This window comes from Poecile atricapillus, chromosome W, assembly GCF_030490865.1.
Source record: "Poecile atricapillus isolate bPoeAtr1 chromosome W, bPoeAtr1.hap1, whole genome shotgun sequence".
NCBI classification, from domain to species: domain Eukaryota; kingdom Metazoa; phylum Chordata; class Aves; order Passeriformes; family Paridae; genus Poecile; species Poecile atricapillus.
The window spans coordinates 18,956,577-18,983,974 of NC_081288.1; the positions used below are offsets into that span (position 1 = coordinate 18,956,577).

At 38.1% G+C, this 27,398-nt stretch overlaps 1 protein-coding gene across 1 annotated transcript in view; it reads left to right on the forward strand.

Annotated features, from left to right (window-relative positions):
• The window catches only part of LOC131591767 (diacylglycerol kinase iota), a 110,439-nt gene that overhangs the window by 34,614 nt on the left and 48,427 nt on the right, over positions 1-27,398 (forward strand). The window contains exons 17-21 of the mRNA XM_058862807.1: positions 21-220; positions 11,107-11,207; positions 21,346-21,425; positions 23,317-23,361; positions 26,205-26,274. Coding sequence (XP_058718790.1) covers positions 21-220; positions 11,107-11,207; positions 21,346-21,425; positions 23,317-23,361; positions 26,205-26,274 — 496 coding nt within the window. The remainder of the gene's footprint in view (positions 1-20; positions 221-11,106; positions 11,208-21,345; positions 21,426-23,316; positions 23,362-26,204; positions 26,275-27,398) is intronic.

Sequence of the window (27,398 nt, forward strand, 5' to 3'; positions counted from 1 at the left end):
GGTTTGTTTGTTTTTTGCAGGCTGCTCTCCAGGTGGGTGGTCACGGAGAGAGGTTGCACCAGTGCCGGGAGGTGACGCTTTTGACGTACAAGTCTATCCCCATGCAAGTGGATGGCGAACCCTGTCGGTTGGCTCCCTCCCTCATCCGGATCTCCTTAAGGAACCAAGCCAACATGGTGCAGAAAAGCAAGAGGAGAACGTCTATGCCTTTGCTGAATGAGTGAGTTGCATATGTGCATGTCCTAACTGCGGGAGGCCCGTGTGGGGCAGCATATTCCGTCATGGATTTTGCATGTACTGGACTTGCAGTGCGTTTGAAAAATAAATTTTAAAAAAATCACATATTCTGAAGTCCCTTTTCACTCTTTTGTAAATACTTATCTGACTTTCTTTTACTCTTTATCATCTGAGTTACTCCTGTCTTGCTTTTAGACTGGTGTTGTATCTTTCTGTTATGTATTTCTTTATTTAGAGAGGTTTCTGCAGGCTTGGCAGTGTGCCCCTGGCTTCTGATGGTTCTGCATATGTATGCCATTTGCCCTTGAAGTTTTTTTGATTTAGTTTCTCAGCTTTATTGATCTGCTTTTTAAGCTGCATTGAAGACCCCGTAAGAAATTGCCACAATCAAGATCTAATCAGGACATATTTCAGTCTCTGTTGTGAGCACATGCTGCCTGGCAGAGTTTATGGAGAAAGATTTAAATGTCCTGAAAGAACTGCTTGTACTTTGTAGGAAATCCTTCTCCAGTATAGAAACTCAAATGAGAAATTACTATTGTAAATATGACTAGAGAAAAGCTAAGAAGACTAGAAACTAGTAGATTGTGAAGAGGAATACACAGGACTAACATTCCTTTTCATGATTAAACTTTCTTTATAAGCTGTAATATATAATGTAATATAATACTGTAGATATATGTTAATGAAAAGAAACCTAAATAGTCAAATTTTGACCTATGGAAATGACCATCCAATAGAATAATGTAGATTATTTTTTAGAGGGTATTTTTGTAATCCTTGTATAGGTCTTTATTGCTGCTAAAATGAGTGATACAAGGGACTTGGCTGGTTTTCATCAAGTATTCTAAACGTGAAGCAAAACAGTCTGTCCCTTATCCATACATACTGAACTAATGGCCTAAATATATTAAGGATCCACATTTAATTCAAACACTCATGCACCGAGGCTTTGATATTTCACAGGAAATGGGTGGGGAATTTTGCTGTTGCAATTGTAATGGTGAGGCAGGTTCTGTAAAGAGATGTAATACCTTTCAATAGACTAAATCATGTAATGGGAAAAAAAGGACAAGGTGTTAGGCACACCTTTTCTCTCCAGCTGTCTTAAAAGTTGTGTTCCTTACAGCTGTATATCTAGAGAAAAATACTCCTTTGCTTTAAACTTTGACTCCAGCCCTTAAGAGTTTTTTGTCATCCCCTGGCTGTCAATCTGTTAGTGTAATCAAAGCCACCCTGGTTACTTTCAACATGTTCCTGTTCAATTTAGCTCTCTGTTCTCTTACTGTGACTAATGCCTTAAGTTGCAGTAGAAGCCTGTTTCTCTAATGTGCAATTTCTATTTGCCTGGAGAATACATAAGGTGTACTCATCTTTCTTGAGCAGAGAATAGTAGATTCTTACCTATGGACAGCAAAGCCCAATTTCACCCAACCACAACTCGTCATTCCTCAATCATTAGTGAAAGCTAGAATAAAACAAAGAGCAATACTGGGACATCTTTTTCTACTCTGAAGGAGGCTAATGCAAATTTTAAAAGAGGATTCATGGTATTTCAAACCAATAATTAGCATGGTTAGGTTTGGATTTTTAGATTTGAATTTAAACTGTGGTAGGGAAATACAGATAGTATATGCCAGTTGTCAAGGGGATATTCTTCATGGTTTAGCTTGATTTAAATGTGCCATGGTACACTAAATTGCTGTCAGAGTCCTTTGATTTGGCTGAGGTATTTTTCTGCAGATCTGTGTCTTGGGAAAATGCAAATGATCTGTCAGGAACTGTAGTCACAGCTTCACATATCAGAAACTGTGTGTGTATATATTTACATCTACTTCTATATATATATCTGTGTATGTACTTCACTCTGAGGTGTTGAAAAGGAAGGAGAGAGGGCTTGAATCTTCTAATGTGATAAGTAAATGACTTGTTAAAGGTTAAAATCTAGGAAGCATATTAGTGTTGTAAGAAGTTCGTTCAATATGATGCTGATTGGTAGTATTGCACAAGTGAAGGAATTTGTAATTAAATATGCTTATTTATTTTTCTTAACCTGATCTCTAGGATATAACTCCTTGCTCTGTTGGAATCTCCCAGAAAGCCTTGTATTAGATTGAACATGATAGATTAAGAGGTTTTTTTATGATTATCATTTGAATGTTAGATGTGTGAAATAAGTTAGTGGGTCTGGAGCTATCCTTAATTACTAGACAGCCCTTCTTGAGCTCCTTGCCAGGAAAGCAATTAGAAAATTATCTTGGTCACCGAAATGCAGAGTTGTTATATTGTCAGCTTTGATATTATTGCCAGATAAGAAGTGGGACTGAGTAGAAAAAGACTTAATTGAAGAAGCTTTACACTGTTTCTGTATTTTTTTTTTGTCCCAATCCTCTGTGGGTGTTTTTTTTTGTTCTCCTTTAAACACTTGTTGGCTAAGTTCTCATTCCTGTTCTCCACTATTGATCACCATAGCATGTGAAAGAGACAACACATAGCTTGGTTTTCTGTGACCAAGCCAAGAATGTGGCTGTGAGCTATACCAAACATTATGGGGAATAAGAAGACAAACTGTGGTTTAGCTTTTCCAGGAATAATTTTCTGATTAGAAACTCCTGCATAGTATACTCCCCAGTAAGTTTTAGTTATGAACACTTTCTGAATTGCAAAACATATTTTGCTCTCACTGACTTTTAGTTTGGGTTGAGGAAGAGCATCCTGTGTAATGGAAGAGAAAGAAGAGGGAAGAGCTTTTAGATAAAACGTATTTGATACATTCAAGAAATAGAAAGGGGGAATTTGAATATAAACACTTAATATAAAGCAGGCAAATTAATATTGTGAGTCACTACATATAAAATACAAGTTTTCCTAAGGTATGAGAAAGAGGAATGGAAACAGCAGCTTGTCATTGTGGATACAAAATCTTCAGTAAGGGTATTTTTTTCTTAAACAGTAATTAGAGATGGTCAGCCCTTGGAGACAATTCCATCCGTCTGGATCTCAGCTTCAATGTTTGCATTTCTGGACCTGCTTCCAAGTCTGTTGCTTTGAAATTTTTCAATGCCAGTGGAAGAAATTCTGGGGTCCCTTGTCTTCCTTGTACACTTATGTGCCAGCTTGTCACTGGTCCTCACTTGTGTCGTTAGAAAGCTCCTGTGTGGCACATAGCAGTGATTTTCTCCATTTGCATGTCTTCAGTTGCTCTTGGCTTCCTGGTGTGAACTCAGAGCTCTGCATGTCCCTTCATTCGACTTTTATGTGACACATTCCTTTTGTTTCTGTTTAAATGTTGTGTGTCTTTCTCTTTCTTTCTTCTCTTCCACTCTTTCTCTCTCTCTCTCACCTTTTTTCCTTGTCTGTCCTCACCATGTGCCGTTTTTCTCCCGGCCACTCATTTCCTGCTGCCTTATAGTATCCATAAAGTGCAGTCTGCTGACCTGAGGAGAGTCTCGGCTCCCCCTGATTCCTTCACTGTGTGAGTATCTGGCTTTTTTCTATTCTATAAATTCCACAGCCTATTGTTATTACCCTGTATCATTCAGCCGAGAGATGGGGCAGTAAAATCCAGTGACAAATGGGAAGATCAGATGACAGCATGACTGATGGGCACAGGATCTTGCCAGGAAGGGCACACTTCCACAGTAACCAAGTAAGGTGAGCAGGTGTGGTGATGGTGACCAGGTTCAGCCATGAGCCAGCTCCCCAGACATCCATAGCAACAGGCACATCTGAAGTTTAATGCCAGGCACCATTCCTCAAAAGTATTGAGATCTTTTCAATACAACAAAGGAGGTTTCCTTTGAACATGAGGAAAAACGCATTTTATCATAAAATTGACAGAGCATTGGCACAGATTGCCAAAAGGCAAGGCTGTGGAATCTTCATCTTTAGTCATGATCAGACCCTGCGTGGACATGGTCCTGGACAGTCTGCTCTAGCCTGCTTGAGCAGGGGTTTGCAGCAGATGACCTCTAGAGGTTTCTTCCAGCTTCAACCATTCTGTCATTCTCTGAGATTTCAGAAGGCTGCAAGTACTTCATTGTTATTTTGCAAACAAGGAAAGACTCCCAGTTTGGTGTGTCTTTTCTCTGGGTCCAGTTTGCTGCATAATGAAAAGCAATTTGTCTCACCAAGTCAGCATCTAAATCAACCTCTAGAAAAAAGTTGAGGTAACCTTTATTTCTTAAACAGAGCATTGAGCTGTGTGTCTAGGAGAATGAATACTATTTCCAGGCTCAGGGATACCCCTTGGAAAATGACCTCCAAGTTTTGATGTAGTTCATTTTAATGTCCCATTTTATATCAGCTGTCAGAATAAAGCAGGGAGAGAAAGATTTGCAAGCCCCAAACTAATTTGAAAGTCAAAGATGTTCTGTATCTTAAAATCTGTAAAAATAGATTAAACATGCTGCTGCACTGGGGCTGCCAATTAATCTGTCTGGAAAATTAAAGTAAGAACCCATGAGGTAACAGGGAAATTTGATTTGGATTATGATGGCTTTGAGATTCAAATATTCCTTTGTTTTTTTTGTTGAACAACATGGAATGAGTTCCAGTTACTACTGAACAGCAGGGCAGATCCTACTGAGACCTGGTGATGTATACAGCCTGTCTTAGATAAATGTCAGGATTTCTGTTTCAGGAGATGCATGGGAATTTGGGGCAGCCAATTTATTAGGCTCATATGGTGTATTTTTGCAGAGACAGTAGAACTGTAGTGTGATGCATTGCAAATGCTCATACAAGGTATGCAGGTAAACACAAGTGCTGTATTTTTGAGGGTCTTTTAGAAGGAAGGTAAAAACTTGCATTTTCCTGCTGGATGTTCGGAGCTGAGAAGATGAACATTGCCTTGTTTGGTTGATGCAAAGGAATGCTGAAAAAATTACTATTAAAAATTAAATATCTACTTGTGTAGTTCTTACAGTCCTTCTGCAAGTGGAATAAACACTATAGGTAGGCTGTAATTGTTTTTTAAACTACAAAATCTGCATAAATAAAAATAGTAATAATAAAATCTGCATAAATGAAAATACAAATATCACAAATATCTAGTAATATTGTAAATACTATTCATTTATGGAGTTTATGTGGTAATGATTGCAGCAGAGTATGTGTATAAAACCTGTGTGAATAACAAAAGGGTAATAGAAAATAATGGTTTTGCTTTTAGAGATCCAAATTCCAAACAGAATCAACTTTCTTAGGCTGAATATGGTTACTGTCTATAAGAAGAGAGTTTAATAAGGAACAGTAGGAGGCAAGGTGTAACGGAGAAAGTGGTAGAAAGTGAGCTATTCTTCAAACGCATCTTCTCCTTTTTTTCTGAAGATTTATAGGGCATTGAGTCTCACAGTTTCTTCATCAGTTTTTCCTGTGTAACATGTGGGTTTCTGAACATGGGTTTCGTCCCATGTTCTCTGGCAGCCCAGAGGGCCAGCCATATCTTGGGCTGCATCCAAAGCAGCGTGGCCAGCATGTCAACGGAGGTGATTCTGCCCCTCTGTTCTGCTCTTGGGAGACCTCACCTGCAGTGCTGCACCCAGATTCAGAGTCCCCACCACGGGAAGGATGCTGACCTTTGGAGTGAGCTCAGTGGAAGGACCCCAAGGCGATTACAAGGATTGTACACCTCTCCTATGAGGAAAGGCTGAAAGAGTTGGGATTGCTCAACCTGGAGAAGAGAAGGCATTGGGGTAACTTAATTGTGGCCTTCCAGTACCTGAAGGGAGCCTACAAGAAATATGGAGAGGGGGACCATTTACAAGCACATGTAATGACAAGTGGAATCATTTCAACCTGAAAAAATGTAGGTTTGGATTAGATATTATGAAGATATTCTTTATGGTGAGGTACTGGAACAGGTTGCCCAGAGAGGTTGTGGTGCCCCATCCCTGGAGGTGTTCAAGACCAAGTTGGATGGGGTTTTGAACAACCTGGTCTTGTGAAAGGTATCTCTGCCCATGGCAGGGGAGTTGGAAATAAGTGATCTTTGAGGTCTCTTCCAACCCAAAAAATTCTATAATTCTGTTTAAAGGGATTATTACTTATGGAGAACCCACTGTACTTAGAAGGGTAAAGTGTGAGAGATCCACAGCTAGCATTCAGGAGAAGAAAAGCAAGTACCAGGATTCTACTGGGAACTTCAGTATGTGTCTGTACTTTAAGTACCTGTGTGAGTCTAGCCTCTACAAAGCAAAGTGTATTTGCTGAAGCAATTGTGAGATAATGAAGTGCCAAAGAATTTAGTTGGGTTCACTTGGCATATCTGGGATAACACATATGTCCTGAGTTTGGCTGCGACATGGCTAATTTTCTCCCTGGTAGCTGTACAGAACTGTTTTTTTGGATTTATGGCAAGAATAATGTTTTGGCTGTTGCTAAGTAGTGTTTATCCCAAGTAAAGGACTTTTCAGTGTCTCACACTCTGCTGCTGAGGAGCTGCACTCAAAGCTGGGAGGGAGCGAGGCCAGGTAAGCTGGCACAAACACACCAGAGAGGGTCATGCCCGGGATGTAAACTGGAGGAGTTACCTGGGAGGGGTCTGACTGCTGTTTGAGTATATGCTGCATGGTGAGAAGTTGTAGCATGCAACACTTTTTTCTCTCATGTTTGAAACTGTCTCTACCCCCCACTTATAGCTACAATTATTATTGTTACCGTATTTTTTACTATTATACTATTTTGTTCTATCATGAAATTTTCATCCCATCTCTGAGGTTTATCTTTTCTTTCCAATGCTTCTCCTAACCAAGGGGACTGTACTTTGGCCCAGCATTTTATGACATGGCTGCTCATCTAGCTCAGATTCCCAAATGAAAGAAAAAAATTTGTCCTAGAGCTTATAATTTCAAGGGTATTTTTTTCTTTTAGGTAAAGAGCATAGCTAGAGCTTTACCTTAAAATAGTGAACTTTTGTGAAACACTAAAATTTGTCCATAGAATAGACTGAATGAATCTGCTCTGTTGTGGCAGTTCTTATGTTTTAAGTAGATAGATGCTGTCAGAAACTTATTTTTAATGTATCATTTCCAAGATCTGTCAGTATGATCTCGAAAGTAAGGTGAATTCATTTTTCTCTTTTGCCTAAGCTTTCCTCTTTCCAATTGTTCTAAACACTGTAAGACTTAATTAATTTTTCATGTTTATTTCTTCTCTAGGAGACAGGTAATTCATTAATCCTTCATTGTCACTGCAAACACCCCCTAAAGAACTGATCTTTTTTTTTTTCACTCAAGTATTTTGTATGGGGGGAAGTAGATTTCCTTTTCTGTTTACTGAATCATGTTAAAATCTGTGTGTAGGATGAAGTGAGCTGTATTCTAGAAGATCTATCTGAAATTTGTCATGGGATTATGTAGACTTGTTGGACTGTTTTTTCTTATTATTCCTTTCTCTGCAGAGACATGAAGCATAAGAAATGGTTCACTGGGTTCATAAATAATTGATATAGGGACTGGGGTATTTATAATTTACAAGTCTGTCTTCCCAGCTGAATCAAGCTGGTGGCATGGCAGAAGCGTAACCAGTTGCTCTGCAGGAGTGCCAGGCTTGGGCAGGACCCAAGCCAGCTCTGCCTGTGTTCTTCCCTGGGTGACTGGAGGCAGGAGCACCTTTCCTAGGAAAACCAGCTGTGCTCCAAGTGAGCTGTCTGGCATCCTCTCACTTGTTGCTGGATGATTAATAGGGGTGAGAGGAGGAAGTCATGACTTCATCAAGAGCCGAGTGTGTTTTCTAGGTGAAGGATCTTGGAGAAGATTCATATTTAAGTTTGTGTTTAGATGAAACAATTATAAATAATAAACATGAACAAAAATAATGTTTTGGTTGACCCCAATCTTTATTTACATCCTCATGAGGCAAATAACATTTAGGATTTAATTCTGTGGATTGATGTGTTTGTGGAAGGCATTCTTAATTAGATTCCTTAGGAGGTAATGGACTTCATTCATCTGAACATTCAATTCTTTTTGTTGACTATGTAATACACCATTTAAAAAAATAATTGGCAAAAGGTAAGTAATTTAAATATTTTAGGTTGAATTAAAGTACAGCAGTCTCCCCAAATTTATTTATAAATTGCTGCTTTATGTGGAAAGCTTTTCTTCCTCTCCTCGTGGTTGAGCAAATTGTTTTACACAGCATTCAGAGACATCTATTTCTATTAATACTGCAGTAATGTTTGTGTTCAGTGACATTCATCACCCTGTTATTTGCTTTTACGTGGACATGCTTATGTATTTAATCTTTCTGGTTCCTGGGTATACTGAGTATGTCTGAACAAAGACAAATTGATCTATTTGTATAATAATATGGATTATGATGCAGTGTCTGTGAGGACTGCAGTACTGTTGATAGTGGAAATATTTTGCTCAGCTGTGTTAAATGGAGTTCTGTGAATGAATGAGTTAATTAGTTTGATGGATGAGGACAATATACCCTGGTGTCAATTGCTAGTCTGATAGCACTAGAAGTGAATATTCAAATAGTGAGTTTTAGAATCAAATTTATTTTGAATAGGTAATAAAATTTAGTGACAAAATGTGTCAGCCAATAATTATTCTAAGAGAACAAAGGGTGTTTGCAAAGAACTGATGACAAAACCATGCAGCTTCAGTTATTGAATAAATGTCTCTTTTGTGTATATGTCAATACACACACATTTTTAGGAACGTGTATATATGTTTATACATATATTATACATATATTATTATGAATATGCTACTTGTGACTGGATCTCACTGAGTGTATAAATCTCTACCCCATAGAAAGGAACTCCTGGCATTGTTATTTCTGATAATAGTTCATTTTCTGTGGAAAGCTACTGTTTCCAAGGTTACACTTTTTTCACTAAGATAACTAAACTTTTTAAATGGACAAGAGGCCAAGTTCTGTTCCTCCCCAGTTGTATGTTTTAGCACACAACCTGTTTACATAGTGGTTTTAGCCTATCTTTATAAAAATGGTGTGAGAGGAGGGTGGAACAGAATATCAAATTCTGGTACTTGGCCTCCTACACTAGACCTGCTCCTATTTCTCCTCAGAAAATACGTCACATTTTAGCTGGTGTGCTTGTTGCTCCTGCAGAAGCAAAGTCAGAGATATATAATGTGCCTATAATCAAAAATTTTAGTTTTTTCAAAAGCATGGGAAGTGTCCTCTTAAACATTTTCTAATTAAAAGAGAAGTTTGGAGAGTGTGTGTGGTTCCTGGAAGAAAAAAATATATTCTAGATTTGCACTTCATTTTAGATATTCTTCTTCCTTCAGCTCCGAGCAAAGAAAAAGATCTTGTTCACTTCTTTTCAGGTGAAAGGATTAATTTGACTCAGAAGGTGATACTACGCATGCAATAGGTTGCCATCCGCTTCAAGCTAAGAAATAACATTTGTTTTTCTTCCTTACATGGCATTAGGTAGTGAGTCAGCATATCTACAGAAGTCAGTGTTGTCTTTCTCTCCCCTTGGTGTCCAAACACCATCCTGTTCTCACAGGTAGGTTGGAAGAGAGACAATTAGCCAAGGTGTGGCAGATGTTGGTGTGAGGTCATCCTGTTTCCCTGTCTTTCCTCTCCTGCTTTCATGAAATATCCAGATTATTCATTGTGATAATGAGTTTGAAATGAGGCCCATTGTGATAGGACATGTCTACCACTGATTAACTGATGACATTAGTGAAGAAAATTCACATTTGAACCAATGTTTAAAGATAGGTAATGCAGGTAACATTTGTGAGATGTGCCTTGTCTTTCATGAGCAGTGCAAAAGTCAAATAGCTTGAAACTGAGACAAAGAAGCAAACCTATTATGTAGGTAAATAATATAGTATATTTATGATAGTATGCAGCATTATGATTTTCAAAAGGCAGTATGTATTACTCAGTATTACTGTAGACAGAGTCCTGTTACTAACAAGATTAAAACACAAAATATAGACAGTCTTTTGGTAAAAGCACAGAATTAGTAATCTACTTCTAACTGACCTGGGGCTAAGTTCCTATTGGACAGACATTTGCTATGTGTGTTATATAACACAGATTGTCTGTCTTTCTTTAAAAGTGGAAGATGCAAGTGTGGCTAAATTAATTTGCATAGCATCCAGCTAAACTTAACAAATCAAATAATAGGCTACATTAAGGTAAAAGCTAGTGTGACATGAAAAAGAAGACTTTCCTGGACAAATTTCTATCAATACAGGGCCACTTAAATTTCTAGATACTGACCTACTGAGTCTTTCAAAATTATCAATAGTTGAGGTATCTAAATCAGACTGAAATCTGTAAAAGATAGCTTGCCATACTGCTACTTGCTTTTAAAAGTCCTTCTGGGTTCTGAGTATTAGACTCACCACTTCAGAAATCCAGTTCTTAGCCACATTTTTGTTGACTGTTTCTCAGGCCTGAGATGCTGGATCAAGATCCTTCAGTAATGTGGTGTGGATGCTCTCATGGGCAGAGGTTGTCCTGAGATACTTCCCAAGAGGCATCTTTCTGTGTCTTGAAATTCAAGTTGGCACATCTGTCTACTGGCTATGGTAGGGCTCTAAGAATGTACACAAAGTTGAACTGGAGGAGGGCAGGGTAGCTACATCGGGGTGTAAGAACTCAGAAAAAATCTTTACATTTTCAGGTCACACAATCAACAAATTGGATTCTTGATCTTGCTTATTATTTAAGGTGTAATGTCTATGCTGTTGTGCAGTAGAAAGTCATAATTTTAAATGCAGGAATAAGCCTGTGAGGATTTGTCCCACTTTTGAAAAGGCTGGTTCGTTTTCTTCTTTCAGAGAAGATCGAAATCCCTTCATATCCTGTTTTCCTTTGCTCTTCCAGGGAATGCTTTATCTAAGAAGCTTTCTTCTTTTCTTACAGTCCTCATTCCATCCCAGATCGCCTGCGGATCAGAGTGAACAGGATTAATTTACAAGAATACGAGGGGCTACATTACGACAAGGAAAAACTGCGGGAAGCTTGTAAGTTGGAAGAAGCCAGATAGTAGTTGCTTTTGGTAAAACATTTCATACAAATCTTACATTGACCAAAACAAACCCTTACCCCCAAAATAACAAAAGAACCCCAAACACAGAGTCAAGCACACATTTTTGGATGACTAGTGTAGAGAGTATGCTCATCTATATGTGCGTATGTACAAATGTGCTCTCTCTATATAACTAGCCTCTATAAAGATCATGTATAGAGATTGCACCTGCCTTCTTATTTAACTATGTTTCTGTCCTATGATTATATTTACTGTAAAATAAGTGGTTTTCACACAGGGTATTTTTATTCATGTCTTTCTGTTGGTTCTGCTGGTATCTAGCATATGGAACTGTACCAGATTTTATGATTAGCACCAGATTTCAAACTGAGTGGGAGACCATGATATATTTGATATTGAGAATGTGCACTGACCTGGAACACGGTTCTTACACAGGTACATTTATCTTGGGGAGCAAATCTGGGTTCCCCACACCCTTATTCTTTACCAGCCTTCAGTTTTCCGTTTCAGAGAATAATCACTGTTTTGTTTCCTCCTGTAATGGTTTAATTGCCGTGTTTAGGGGTAAGTCAAAAGCAGACAGTTGTTGCTTTGGCAACACTGATGATGACAATCTGCACTTAAAAATGGAATTCCTTTCCTTGGTGACACACAGAGTCATTAATCAATGAGGGACAGGGCTGCTTGTGATAACAATTTAATAGCCTTGTTATGCATCTGGCTCATTATTCATATTAAATTACAAGCATGACTGTTGCGCAACAGAGCTTCAGTTCCCTCTGCAATACAGAGTGCTCTGGTAATTACAGGATGACAATCCTTTCAATTGGTTTGCTTATCTTATTGTTGGAAGATAGTGAAACTGTTTCCATTTCACTCTTCCAGACCCACCCCTCCTCAATCTACTGTCTCTCCTTACAACAAAAGAATTGAAATGGCTCAAATTTAATATAGGTCTTGACAGCCTTAAGTGAAGTTAGTGGACTTTGGTCATATTTAAAGCAATCAAAGCCTTCTTCATTGGGCTGAGAAGAATTTTAACAGGATCAGGGTTATACCCCATTGGAGGAGAACTTGCTTCAAGTTTAAATTGAGTTTGACATTGAGTAGATTTCAGGCCACATTGAACATAGCTCCCCAATACTGTCAAAAACAACTTGATTCAGCTGAGGGTTTCCCATCTGAGAACTATCCTCATCCATCCTTACTATGCATATAAATTTTATGTGTCTGTAGTCAGCATGTATTTTGTACTTAGGAACCATTACATGTTCTGACACAAAATACACAACTTCTTACACTATTGTTACTGCAGTGGTAACCGTGTATTTATGTCATTTGTCACCTGCCAAAATTCATAATGTTAACATCATAAGAAAATGCCAGCAGCTGATCTAACATCTTCATTTTGGATTTCATATGGATTTGATCACTCACTAGGAATGTGCTTAAGAGTTTATCATTCAAAAAACAGATGTTTATTCATCAAGAGTTAAAATGATTGCTTTTGGACAGTGGTGGGTCATTTGTAATAAAACCCTTTTGTCTTTTTGAAGTTAATGCATGTCCACCTTGATAATATAACATAGTTGGACTGGACTGTTCTCCCTAGATATTTTTCATTGAGTTGTTTTTCCTACCAGCTGTCCTTTAATTGTCCCAGAAATGCTTGTGCATTACTGTTGTTACTTACTGTAAGAACACAAGAAATACAAGAAAAATACAATAAAAATATCCCTACTATCCTAAAAGAAACCAGGAAAGACACTTCACCTTAGCCTTTGCAGTAACAATGTCCTGTGAGATGGCATGTAACTTGCACTATACACTGGTGGTCATAAGCCTGCTTCTCTGTTTGTATAACTTCAAATGCCTCTTTTACTGGGAAGCTGTTACTGAAGAGGTGCTGGTGTCCTGCAGGACTGTAGCTTTTGTGTGTATGGGTGTCTCATTAGATGCTTGCAGGAGACCATGTTTATGTCCTTGTTCAGGCTTTGGCAGAATACCTACAACTGAATATAGAACACTACACTTAATATCCATCCACAAGGATTAAAAACATTTCGACCTCCCTAAATAACTTGAGAACAAAGCAGAATCTCATAGCAATCTGGACAGGAAAAGGAAGCCCATTAATAAGGAGTTATCCCTGAAGGAAAAATAGCAAAGAACCTATTATGGTTTTTGCCTGTTACATGTCTCCATAATAGTTTTGAAAGCTCTGACCTCAGTGTAATAATCTGGATCATTTTAACTCACAGTAAATACATTAATCCCCTTGTTTGCTTGAAATACTCATTTGAATCTATCAAACCTATTTTGCCTAAGATTGCACTTCCCAACATAGAGGAGCTCATGATACAAACTGTTCCATGAAGATTAATCTTCACTCTGCTGGAGGTAGACACCTCATTTTGAAAGCCTCCAGAACAATTAAAGCATGTCATTTTGTCCTTTGAAGGGCATGACTGTCCTTAGCTCATACTCCTTCTGTTGTTTTCTACTTTTCTTGTCAATGCAGCTGGCATTTTACCAAGATGCTGTTTCTGAATTGTCCTTTTCTTCCCTCCCCTTGCTCCTTCTTTTCTTCTGTCAGCATCTCAGCATTGTGTGGGGGATGATTAATGATGGTACAGAGGATGCTTATTGATCCTTCAATGAAGAGGATGAATGCTTTCATGCAGCATTTTAAGAAAGGGATGTATGTTGGCATTTTAGTTATGTTGTAATGTTCTTCACTACAAATGTAGTTGTCTCTTCTAACACCTCCTTATTCATGTCCTAAGCACTTGTAACTTTAGTCACAAACATCACCATCCCTGGCCAGTATGAAAGCTGTACATTGCGATGACCATAACTAAGATTATCTTACTCAAGAAATGAGCTGGACTGTTGTTTCTAGGTGGACAGAATTTAATTTACCCGATTGTAGTGATGACAGTATCAGAAATAACTCTCGGCCCTGTATCAGCTCTGGGTTTCCCACATGTTGTGGTTTTAAACCAGTAACTAAAAAATTACTTATTTTTTGCTGTGAGATATGGATTAGAATAAGAGCAAAACAGGCTTAAAACTTAAAAGGAATAAAGACAGTTTATTAACAAACTACAAGAATAAGAACACCAGAATAAACTTTCAGAAAACCCTTTTATCTTTCACTACTTGACCATTTTTTTTGTACACATAACATAGAGACAAAAACTTTAGAACTTTGGTGGTCAAAAATAGTCTCAATTTCTTGCTAGAGTCTTTTCATCAGTCTTTGTAGAGAATCAGAAGTCTCTTTCTGCTAATCTATGGAGTTTTTAGAGTTCACTCCTCCCATTTCACATCACTCCGAGGTGTGCATGGGTCAATGAGTCTAGGGATGCCATTTTAAGGATAAGTATTCAAAGGTAGAAGTCCTCTTCATGTGTTTCTGTGAGCCTTCTTGGAAAACAGCTTTTCCCTTGCCCCCTCAAGGCTTCAAAATTTTCACTTTACCCATTTCCAGCAACCCACAGTATCACAACCACTCTCTCCTTTTCTCTAAAGTCCACACTTTGAACGCTCTATTCCTCCCATACTCTAGTCATGAATTAAAGGAGTCTTTTAAACTACTATTGTCCATCTCCAGAGCTGTAACAGAAAGATATTTCAGCTGTATGCATCTCCTTATTCCCTCTTTCTTATTTAAACTTAACTCTTTTCTTCACTGTTTTCGGTGGTTCTATGATGTCTTCTGCATGTTGATTGTCTCTCTCGTTCTCTGTCTTTTCTGAGAAAAAGGAGTAATCTGTTTGTTTATCCAGGTAGTAAAAGAATTAAAAGCTTTAGAAAAGCTGCAAGAGTTCATGGTGTCAGGTTTCAGTCCAGCAGCAGAAACTGAAAACTAAACCAAGCTGCCAGGCTCTGCTTCCCTCTCCTCCCCCCCACTTCCCTCTAGCCCTCTGCGGCCTTCTTCGGCCGAGGGGGGGCGAGTGGAGGAGGCTACTACAGAGCCTGGTTACCTTCTCAGAAGCCGGAAACCAAAAAGAACAAGGCACCTCTGACTGTACATCTTAAGGAGGTGTTTACAAGTTGAATTCACTTTTTAATAGTCAGATCTGCTGTCAATTCTTGGAAATGACTGATAATTGGTCAAGAGGAAAAACTCCCATCAGCCACCAGCAGCTTCAACTTCCTCTCTTTCCAAGCTGTCTTAAAAGTAAGGCTACCCCATGACACCACACTTTCTTTTACACAGCAGCAGCTGCTCCTTATGTCCTCTAGAGTAAAATAGCACACTAGGCTCAGAAGAAATTTTAAGAGAAAATTTAGTTCCATATGTATAATGATTGGACATTAGGTCTGTTACCTAACAATCCTTTTCTGTGCAGCCTCCTTGCTCTGTGTGTGTGTGTGATGCTGTAACAATGATGGGATCTTAACTTTGAATTCTTGTCTCTGATTATCTGTAGCTAAATGTCTATAATGTGTGTGCCTCTAATATCTGTGGGTTATCTTAGGGTTTTGGGGTTGTCCTAGGAGTTCTTATCAGATAATGGGGGTACAGAGAGTGACAAGCTAGTGAATCATTGTGATGTGTACATGTACAGTGGTACTGTAGCTTCCTCATACCAGAAATGCATTTAGAATCCTTGCTCTGTCAAAGGCATTCTGACTCTTTAAAACTTAGGGATATCACAGGTGAAGCTAATTTGGAGATTAGCTCATGTAATTTTGAGCAACTAGCTAAGTAAGAAAGAGTCAGCACTTAGGACTTTGTATTTATATCCTGAATATGTAATATAAAAGTCAGCAGGAAGCAGAAGACTTCCTGATGAGCCATGAAGGAAGTGTGCTTATATTGGGAAGCAACTCTGAGCTGGATGGATTTAGACAAGGCAGGTTGTGCAGCTACAAACTTTCTCTTTCATCCTATAAAGGATGCACCAATGGGCATCTATTCGTCAGGAGTTCTCTTTGGGCACATGGTAGAAATTCCATAAAAGACAACATTAACTTCACTCTGCTTAGAAGTCAATACCTTGCTCTAACAACTTTGCTTTGTCAGTATGTGTTGTGTACACATTAGCTAATTTAGGCATTACTTCATCTCAGTGATTTCATAAGACCTGAAACTGAGAGGGGTTGAATGAATTGTTTAAAGCCTCCCAGCAAAGTGAAAGCAAGAGGATTAAAAGTCAGTAGTGTGTGAAATATTGGAAATAGTTATTGCCTGAGGTTGGGGAAAGGAGTAAACCCAAGCCATTGAAATTTCATCTCATGTAGTTATAGAATCATAGAATGATTTGAGTGGGAAGGGATCTTTAAAAACTATCTAGTCCCAACCCACTGTCATGGGCAGGGACCACTTTCACTAGAGTAGGCTGCTCAAAGTCCCTGGCCTTGAACTCTCCTAGGGATGGAACATCTACCACTTCTCTGGGCAACCCATTCCAGTGTCTTGCCACTCTCATTGTAGATAATTTCCTCCTAATATCTAATCTAAATCTACATTGTCTTGACATCTCATAGGGCATACTCAGTACAGTCCTCTGCCTTTTGAGCTAATGGAAAATTGTCATGCGTTAAGTTTGTCATCTTTAAACTAGAAGAGATGTGCAGTATTTCAAATAGGTACAAATTGATATTGACCTTAGAGAAGGAGGGAGAAGCAAGAATATTAAGATCCTTTTCATACTTTCCAGGAAATCACGCTGTAGTTTGTCTTTCCCATGCTTTTCTGTGATGTTCTTCTGTTCATATCCTACTTGTGTGCTTTGTTAGTGCTTTTCTGATTTGATTTCCTCTTACTTTTTCAGTCCTGTTGTCCCCTTTGGATAACTCATCCCACACACATCCTTCCTGCCTTAGTCTGTCTCTGCAGACCTCACAGCTCAGGTTCCTGTTCTTTTTCTTTTCCCTAAATACTTGTCTGTTGTTTATCCAGATCTCTGCTCTCAGCTCTTAGTCCCAATATCCCAGCCAGTTTCAATTCCCAGCTCTTCAAATTTTTTTTCCATAATCCATTTCTTTTTGTGTTGTGTTTGGCACAGGGTCTCTCTTCCTTTGACTTGGGCAGCTTCTCTTTTGGCAGGGTATTGGAGAAATCACTGAAAGACTGGAGGGGATGACTGCCTTTTCAAACATGATCTGGTTTAATCTGATAACTTCTACTGTATTTTGCCTCCTTATATATGAGGATTTTGAAAGTGGGCTAAAAAACTAGTAACCAATGAACCTAAGAAGAATTGGGTTTTCTCAGTTTAATAAGCAGAAGGGATCTGAAGAGACACATGACTTCGATTTGTGTGGCAAAAAAATCCTTTTGTACAAACTCAGTACAAACTGGTTTTATCAAAACCATACTAGTGAAAGCCAAATCTCTTAATATAAATGTCTGAATATCTTATAATTCTCTACCATGAATTTACTTGGTCCTTCATATTCTTAATATCAGTGGAAGCCCCTCAGGAAAATGGCATTCTTATGACATTCAGTAGTGAGGATCCTTTATTTGTTACATTAAACATTTACAGTCCAATGTCTAATCTCCCCAGTCCCCTGAGGTATGTCAGAATCAGAATGAGTTTTCCTGGCATTCACATCTACTGTAATGTTCTGTCTCAAGGCTGTTGGGATTTAAATGGGTTAATCATGGTATTAAGATCACAAATTGAATCCTTTCTTTAACAGTAAACAGGAAAGTTAATTGAATTTTATAATATATATAAGTGTATTTTGGCTTCCTTCATTTGTGTCCTCAATACTATTAAAGAGTTCCCTAGCTCTAGGTATTCAGCATAATGGGCACTTAATAGGTGGAAGATTTGTTTGTTGTTTATAAATTCCATAGCTAATTTCATGAGGACTTAGGAAATCACTCCTAATCTTGCAGTTAATTAGAACACCAGGCTGGCCATACTGCTGTATCTGCCCAACCCTCCTCCTGCTGGTCCTTGATTTTGGTTAGTGTTGCTAGGAACAAAAACCTTTCTGCGGTACTGGTTCAGATTATGAAGCAACTGTTTGCCTGTCTCATTTCCTGGGGATTTTGCACTGCTGCTCATCACAGCTGCCTGGACAAAATCCTTTTTCATCATTTGGGGAGCACAAAGGAACTGGGAGATGGATGCAAGTGGCCAGAAGAGCAGGCGCCTCAGGAGAAAAATATCTGGCACTTGAGTGCTGTGGCTTGGCTCATGATCTGAGACTATCCTTTATTTTTGGCAGATTCACATGTGTGGGTTTATCCGTGTATTCACAGGAGTGGACAGTGTGTGGGTACATGGAAAGTTGTTTTGTAGTGCCCATGCTCTTAATGTGTTTGCACTCCCACCTCTCTTCTGGCATATCCTGTAATCCCTGTGCCCAGTTCTGTACTGTCCACATCCTCATCCACACAGCAAATGCAGAGGCTCCTGTAGTCCTGGATCTAAGTGCCCACAATGTTATTGTCTGCTTTGCACGTTGACTTGGCCTTCAACTGATTTATCCTAAATTAACTCATTTTGCCTCTATTGCATGGTATTGCACTATTTGTAGAACGAGAAGGAACCCCAGAGTTTCTATCCCATTATCAGTCACTAAGCATTTGCTTTTGTTTTAGAACAGCAACTATTGTGAAGCACTTTGCAAGTCTTGACTGTGTGGTGCATTTTGATTGCTTATTGTGGTTTATGATAAAAATGAGGGCTCTGAACATTTTCCTTGCTGAAAGCCAAATGGCTCTTGCAAAAGGAATCTACCAAGCAACAAACAAACAACAAAAATTGGAAAGCAACATATTAGCATACCCTGTGGTGTTATCCAGTAATGACTTCAAGGGTTTTTCAAAGGCCATAAACCACATGGAATGGAACCACTTGAGACCCACCTCAGACATTACCTCTTAGCTAGTCATTGATCCCAAAAGCCATACATCATGCTAATTCACGATTTCCAAACAGTTAAGGGAGCACCTTTCTTTTTAAGGACAAAGTCACACAGCCCAGATTTTCAGAACTGTTCTTTGACCACTAAGAACCAGTATGACATTAATTAAAGCTGTGAATCACTACTTCTTCAATCATTAGATGAGACTCACAAAGTATCACCACTAAGATATCTATTGTTTGCTAGTTTTTTTTTTCTTGGGCATTTTGGTGAATTTTTTTAGAATTACAAATGTTTTAAGGTTCTTCTCTTTTGGTCTTTCAGGAATGATGATAGTTAAGGATTCCAATTCTGTTATCTGTGTTTTGTCAGTTCAAAGCTTTAGTCCCCATTAAGCGCATAGAAGAGAGACAAAATCTGTGGTGACAATCTGTGAGCCAGTGCTGTAACTCCCTAGTGCTCTGTAGCTGTTGGAGTTGTAGCTGTGTCTGCTGAAATTCAGTTTTTAGTGCTATAAATGAATTTAACAAACACTTCTTTCAGTAAAGGCTGCAAAGGGATCTGCTCAATTGAAACTAGATAGCCATTAAGAACTCTCTGCAAAGAGCTTAAGGGGCTCCTGCCAAAGCAGGTTGAACAATAATAAACACTAAGCAAAGAGAATCAGTCAGTAACCCAGAGCACTGGAGTGCGTGAAGCAAGCCCTGTTTCTGACCCTCCTTCCACACTCTTGTCTCTCAGTCTCTGTTCAGTAGTGAAAGAATCTGGGAGGTCTCCATGAGCTCTGTTTCCACCTGGCCCTCCTGTGTGCAGGAGGATTGTCATCACTATTGGATGTCTGTGTTGTTTCAGGAGATGTGTGACCTCTTCCTTCCCACCTATTCCTTCTTTATGTTCCTGTTCACACTCCAGCATTTTTCTCCCTGACTCCTGTTTTCCTGGGTCCACAGCTCTTCTGCTGTTCAATTTGCTTCCCAAACACAATTCTGGCAGCATTGTTTAGCCCTGTGCTGGCCTCTGAAGTCCACAGTGGCCTCAACTACAAAAGGTGCTCCCCAGCTCTTTTCCCTGGAAACCACTGAGCTCCTTTTGTGCTTCAAGCCTCAGTGGACCGGAAAAATAAGAGGTCTCTTTCCCAATATCTTTTATCACTGTCTTGTTCTCTTATCAGAATGAAATCTTGTCAGTATTTAAGTATCTTTCCTGCTTAATCAAATTCTTTTCAACAGCGGGAAGGGTTGCAGCACAGTTGTGTTTTCTGTTTATCTCAGAAACCTTGGTGATTTTATGTTGCTGCTCATTATTCAGTTATCAAAATTGTTTATGAGTTGATAGTCTGTTCTGTTTCTGGAATATTTCATGTGAAGATTTAAATATCTTTCCTGCTGCTTCCAAAATTTTTTGGCCATTATTTGATTAAAGAACCTTCAGGGAGAAAAAAAATAACTTAATTCAGTGATTTGCTTTCACAAATACAGGTACTCAAGAGTTTTCACTTGTTTTCTTTTTATTTAACATGATCTTAGTAGGTAGCTCTCTTGGTAGCTTTCTTGTGGACTTACTTTTTTCTCTTTTATTGTATTCTTTATTATTTATTTTTCTTTTTGTTATTTTGCTTTGAACTCTTTTTGGTGTTAATAACAGAATGAATGCGGAAACCTCAATTTCCTGTTATTAAAACTTTTGTCCTAACCTGAAAGGTTTTGCTGTATTTTCACAAGTTATCTTCTGTTTGTTTTTTTTCTGACTAAATATGGAAATGTGTCAATTCTGTGTGTAAGTGGAATAATGTCTGTTTTGATTTAGAAGCACCTTTACATTAAAATAACCTGGTGTTGGATAGTTTTCCCTGAAATCAGGCTGTGGCTTCCATTGCTTTAAATCTGTAGACTATGAGTTCTGAGAATTAAATATCACTCTTATTGCAAGGTATAAGGGTCTCTCCCATAACACTTGTTCTGGGGTATGTCCCTTTGTTTTGCAGACAATATTTGATATTCAGATCTGAAAATGAAGTACACAGTTTAACTGAATATGTTTTAGCTTCTTTCATGAAACAATGAAAGATGGTTGAAAATGAGATATTTGATAATTATAAATGAGTGAAAATAATGATGAATAATATGCTCTTGTTTTTACATAACTGTTAAGGTTTAAATAGTAAAAAAGAATCATGAGGATATTAAAAAAACAGTTGGAAACCATTGCAAGTCTGTTACAGTTAAAGAGACTTCAGTGAAAGAGGTTTTTCTTTGTTTTTTGATTTTTTTCAGCCATTCCCCTAGGAATCATAGTTGTACGAGGAGATTGTGACTTGGAGACTTGTCGTATGTACATTGACCGTCTACAAGAGGTGAGGCTTTTGTGAATTCAGGTATCATTTACAGGCCTATTTTATGCTTCTTTCAGTTCAGCAGGGGTCTAATAATTGCAACAATCATGTATCAAGAGTATTGCAATTTGCCTACTGTTGAAATCAAAATTCTAGAATTCAGATATGATAATAAAAGTACTGAAAATATTCACTAGACAGGCAATTAAAAATCATACTGATTCCTTTTAAATGATAATAGAATTGAAGTGGATGGGTGTGTTTACTTCTCCTTGATTTATAATGGAATACTAGAACTTCCCATATACCTTGTTGAAATTACATAAATTATAGATTAGAAAGTGTGTTATGCAAAGATAAACACTGTGGTATTTGAGTGGGTCTAATTATGCAAATATAGTTCTCTAATGCTGTCATTGAGTAATCTGAGACACCACTAAACACAGCAAATATCAACTAGATCTTTCCAAAGACACAGAAATGGGTGTTCATGCAGCTAACAATAGTTTTGCTCTTATTCTCGAGCACCTTGTCTCATGAGAGTTCATTCTACAATACAGAGGAAATGCAGACTCTAAATTCTTCATTACCTAAATAATTTTAAGTGTGAACTCTTTTAATGATAAAACTAATGGATTTTCATTAATGTATTGTCTCTGGTTTTTTTTCAGTCTCTTAGTGACAGCTTTCAATAATATTTACAAGTCTGTGGACGCTACATTTATAAAGAATTTATGCATTTACATTTATAACAATTTATAATTGTTATAAATTGCCTAAATTATGTTGTTGTCTAATTTATGAAGGAACTATGAACCTCATCCCATCCACTAAACTCTTTGGGAGCTACTGACTTCCCATAAGTTTTGGATCCCTGCACATGCAGTCTGAATGTGAGCCTTAGTTTCTCACTTCAGGTTTTCACTTCTATGCATTTCAGCCAGGATTACCTTCATCAAATGCACTTTTGGACATTCAGACCTGGGGTGTAACTCTTGTTATCAAATATAAAACCATAGGTGGTGCATATTTGAAGTATCCAGTACAGAAAATTGTAGTAAATAATAATAGTAATAATAATAATAATAATGATGACAGAAATAATAATGTCAATGATCTCATCAGATTAGAAATGTGATCTCACACTGAGTTCAGGCAGTTTTAGGTACAACCCTTGAAGAAATCAGAGCTAGGTATTTTGGTTGAATTACCCATACTGGTTGTGGAGAAGCTGTGTTTCTCCAACCTATTGCAGGGTTTGTACTAATTTTTGTGTGTGTGCTTGATTTGGCTCTGTCCCACTTGCTGGGAGCAGAGATGCCAAGGTTTACTGGGCTCTGCCAACTTGCATGCTGCTGGAGGGCAGTGGTGTGCAGGCCAGGCTCTTTAGTAGACTGTGTCATGTGCTATAACTATCTGACAGAATCTCTATTAAAATAAATTAGAAGCCTGAACCCTGTTAAATGTCAGGATCATTCTGATATGACCTCCTTGGAGTGAGGTTGTCTTAAAATAGAGAGAACTGTCAGTGGTTTTCTTTAGTGCATTAATCACTCAGAAATATTTGCAAAAGTGTCTTACTATATTTTCATTAATTTTGTTACTGATATTGTTAATTTAGATAGTTCTCTTAGAACAAATAGATTTTTTTACCACAATAAAGATACAGTGTAAGGTTTTGTTTGGTTTTTTTTCTGAAACTATTTTTTGGACCAAATGTATACAAATCTAAACTTTGGGTTAAGTTTCCCTGACTTTTCTGTGGAGTTTGTTTCATATGCTTAAAACCAGTGAAAAATATTTGCAAAATTATTTGTGTTTGCCCAGCCACTTCAGATAATAGAACTGCAAACAGCTCTTCTTGTTGCTTTAATCTTTTTCATCACTGCCATGTCTTTCATTCTCCTGCTAGGACCTACAGTCAGTAACCTCTACTACACAGAGAGTTCATTACCAGGTAAGATAAGCTTTCCTTTTAGTATCAGAACAGAAAGAGGCTTAAAAATGGGAATGACACTCTTTGCATTTGAACCCATATATTCTTGGGTGAAAGACCCATATATTAGATGAATTTCTAATTTTCTGATTATTTTGTTTACCCTTAAATATTGGAAGCTAGTTCTGCCTTCTCTTGGACAAGTTTTATGGAATCACCTTTAAAATTAGCAGAGCTTGATGATGTGAGTGATGTTGTAATAACAGTATTTTCCATATTCAAGTGAATGAACAAATGCGTCCTGTGGGACAAATGACAAAAGTAAAATTGTTCCTCTGTCTGAGAAACTGAACAATGACATTGTATTGCATAGCTGTTGTAATGAAGTCTATCACTGAGAAAACAAAAAGTGTTTTAGCAGGCCCATCCTCTTAATAATTCTGTACAGGACAGTCATCTACCTTTACATAATCTTCAAGGTAATGTTTTAGTACATCCTAAGCACATGTGTGTTTTCTGTATGAGACAAATAACTCTACTGACTCTTGAAATTATCTAATATTAGCATGGAGACTTGGTACAAACCATGCTCAGTTGACATAGTGCTTAGGATCACAGGAAAATTTGCATGGTCTTGATAGTATTTTCCTAGAAATAACAATGCAAGTCGTGTTGGATCAGCTGGCATGAGTTCACTGAGAGGGCATACAGAGACCCAGCCCACAGGAACCAGTTGTGGTGAAATTGCAGATAATTTCTTTGGGGTTCATCATTACTTGGGTGATACATAATTCCAGTTTCACAAGAATGCCTGTAGATGCACTGGCTGCAGACACTATAAGAAAATACAATTTGGCATGTTTTCCTGGAGTTGCCTTCTTTATATCAGTTCATGGTTTGTTTCTTTGTTTCCCTATCCAATGCTAACTTCATATTCTTGACATTTCCATCAATCATTGCCCTGGAACGGAGTTTTAGAACAGTGTTAGTGTCTAGAAAATTGACTAATAAACCAGCATGTATGATTCTGTTCTCATTATAAATTAACCTAAGTGGCTGCTGACTGCTCCATGTGTAGGAAACTGCCTGAGGTAAAATGAAGGACTAAATCTGTGTATATGGGGAGATGTACAAGAGAGTGTGAAATGTCAGAAATCAGCTCCATACTTGGTTCTAACCTCTGCAGTTACAGCAGTATATAAATTAGTTGCCTACTCATCTTCTCTAGTGCACAGCAGTGTGAAATCCCTAACATACCATTCATTTTTTATGATGCTACATTTTAAATTTCCCCCTCTCTGTGTTTTCTCTTCATCACTTGTTTGTCTAGGATTCTTTTTTTTTTTTCCCCTCAGTGGGTCATTTCTGCAAATTGTCTCATTAGATTAATTTGAGGTTTGTTCCATATTTCTTGGTATCCCTCTATATATTACAGAAATGGGGAAAAGAGGGGGATAAAGGGCATGAATAGGGTGCTTGAGCTGATGAAACCATCTTCATACCTCACTAATAAGGTGTCATGGGTACTTTTAAGTCTCCTAAATGCAATTAACTTGTGTGATTCCTCTGCAGTTCAAAGCAGGCAGTCAGCAGAAATACTAGCAAACCCAGGTGCAAATGAGAAAAAATATATTGGAGTGTTTTCTCATTCTGTTTTGTTTCTGTAATGAGTTTAATGCTCACAAAATATCATTCTCATGGGCCTGAGACTTTGCAAGCTAGGTCCGTAGTTGGACTGTAATGAAGTCTTGGAGGGAGTATGTCACAAAGTGCAATTTGTGACTTGAGTTGAAATTCACCAGCAGTATTCCTATCTTCATTTTCTCAGCATTTTGTACTCTATGAATTTTACTAATTTCTCGTCTTTTTATAAGCTGCATTTTAGTACACACCATTGGACGTTTTCTTTCTTTTGTCCTTTGCGTTGCAGTCCCCTCCATTTCACACAGAGTGGACTAAATATTAAGATACATAAAGCTTTGTGCATGTAGATACAACAATGTCAGCAAGCCTAGTGGATTTTCCTTGATTTTCCAACAAACATTCCAGTGGCCATACAATCAAACCTAAAAATCCCACAAATCTGTTTGCCTGTATTAGACAAAGTTGTATTTTAAATCTGATTCTGTGAAATCCCTGAAATGTGTTATTTGCTCCTCATGTATAGTTATAGTTCACTTTATGGAATGTTACGCTGTCATTGTCTCCATCTCTGTGAAGCACAGAGGCTGGATACCATAACCTGCATATGAGAATAAGGTTTATGGGATCAAGTAAAATCCTCCCTGTAGCTTTTCCTTTTCCTGCCACGTCATTTGGTGTACTACTCTGTGGTCTGTTGTCTGAAAGAGAAGTAAATAATCTTGAGCCAACACGTACCTGAATTTACAACATTTGCAGATGTGCTGGTTGTACTGCTTAAGATGTGAATAAGTATAGAACCTGTGTCTATATACATTGTGCGTGCCAAAGATCCATGCTACTCTGTTTTGCCCTGTGCAAATATATTTGTGTTTAAATATTGTATGCAGTAGATTTAGGAAGTTGGCTGACCATGGAACAGAGCCATCCATGATCACCCTCTGCTCTCTTAGATCCCTTTTGATCTCTTTTGCTTTTCCAGTAAGAGCTAAAAACACATGAGGTAGCCCATTTGAGCCTTTGATAAGTACAGGTCAGGAAGAAGATCTAAATTCCTCCCCAGTAATTTCATTTGGCTCCTGGGTTATATAGATTTTGCACATTGTGCAATGTCAGTAAAGCAAAATAAAAAAGTCAAAGTCTAGAAAATCTTAGAAGTGCTTTCTAGAGAAGAAACAGTTTGTTGGGGTTTTTTAATAATGTAATTTTCATGCCCTATCCAGGACCAGGAAAGCTCTTTCCCCAGAGTACTTTCTGTTCAGAGGCTCTCTCCTAGATGGTGCTTCCTAGATGGTAAGTGCATCTCCCCTCTCCTGTGCATAGCATGCTGCCTGCTTCTGGTGGGCTTATAGATAACAGCTCTGAATGTATTACTAGAAGGGGGTAACTATTACTTCTTACACTGAGCAGGTAAAAATGGAGCTGAGTGCCCCCCTTTCTCCTCTAAAAGATGAAACAGGTCCTTCATATAATAATCGAAATATCTTCTGTAGCTTTTTCATCCCTCAGAGGGGCATTTCCCAGAGGCAGGTTATCTGTGGTTTATCAGTGTCTCTGCTGTGATGAGCAGACTTTATGGCATGCACTGCCTGAGCTCAGAGTGCAGCCAGTTGTGGCAATTCACTGCTGCTGGCAAGGCTGAGTTCTTTACCCTGGTTTCTCTGCAGGTACTTTAAGCACTACAATGTTTAGGTAACAGAAAGGTACCTCCCTTTCCTTGTAACTCTGCAGTGGAGAGCTGCACTTGTATTTGGCCCAGACTTTGTCAAAGCAGATGATTTATCTGGGCTTTACATCAGGCTCCAGAGCACAGGAATTAGCAGCTGAAATGGATGGCATCTGCTTTTACAAAAGCTTCAGCATGAGGAGATTTAAATTTTTAATGCTCAAAACAAAAACAAATTATCCTTGGCAATTTCTAATCACCCTTCCTTGTCTCTCATGAGGGACATTGATAAAAGCCATGGTGAGAATCTGTTTGGCTTTTGGAGAAAGCTGGATGGGTAGATGTGTTCAGATTTTGTCTTTAGTATTTGATATTCCTGTGAACTGCCAAAACCTACAATGCTACATCACTGTGCTCTTGTGTCAAAACTGCAGAGTGAATGAACCTGATTTCACTCACCCAAATAAATGCAAAGCAGATACAAAAAAATGGCATCTGATGAAGCACATTGTAGGTGATAACTACTTTTGGGTTTAGTAATATAAATGATTTGACAATGACAAGATTCATAATACATGCTTTATTTGGTGAATCCCCCAATTTTCATGTATTTTTCATGAATAGAATAAATTGTCCTTGAACATATTGCTAATTCAGAGTCAATATCTGTGGCCGTGATTTTGATTTATAAGGAGCTCCTAAGCGTATTATTGATCTTTAGATTCAGAATTTGAATTAATCCCATTAGACC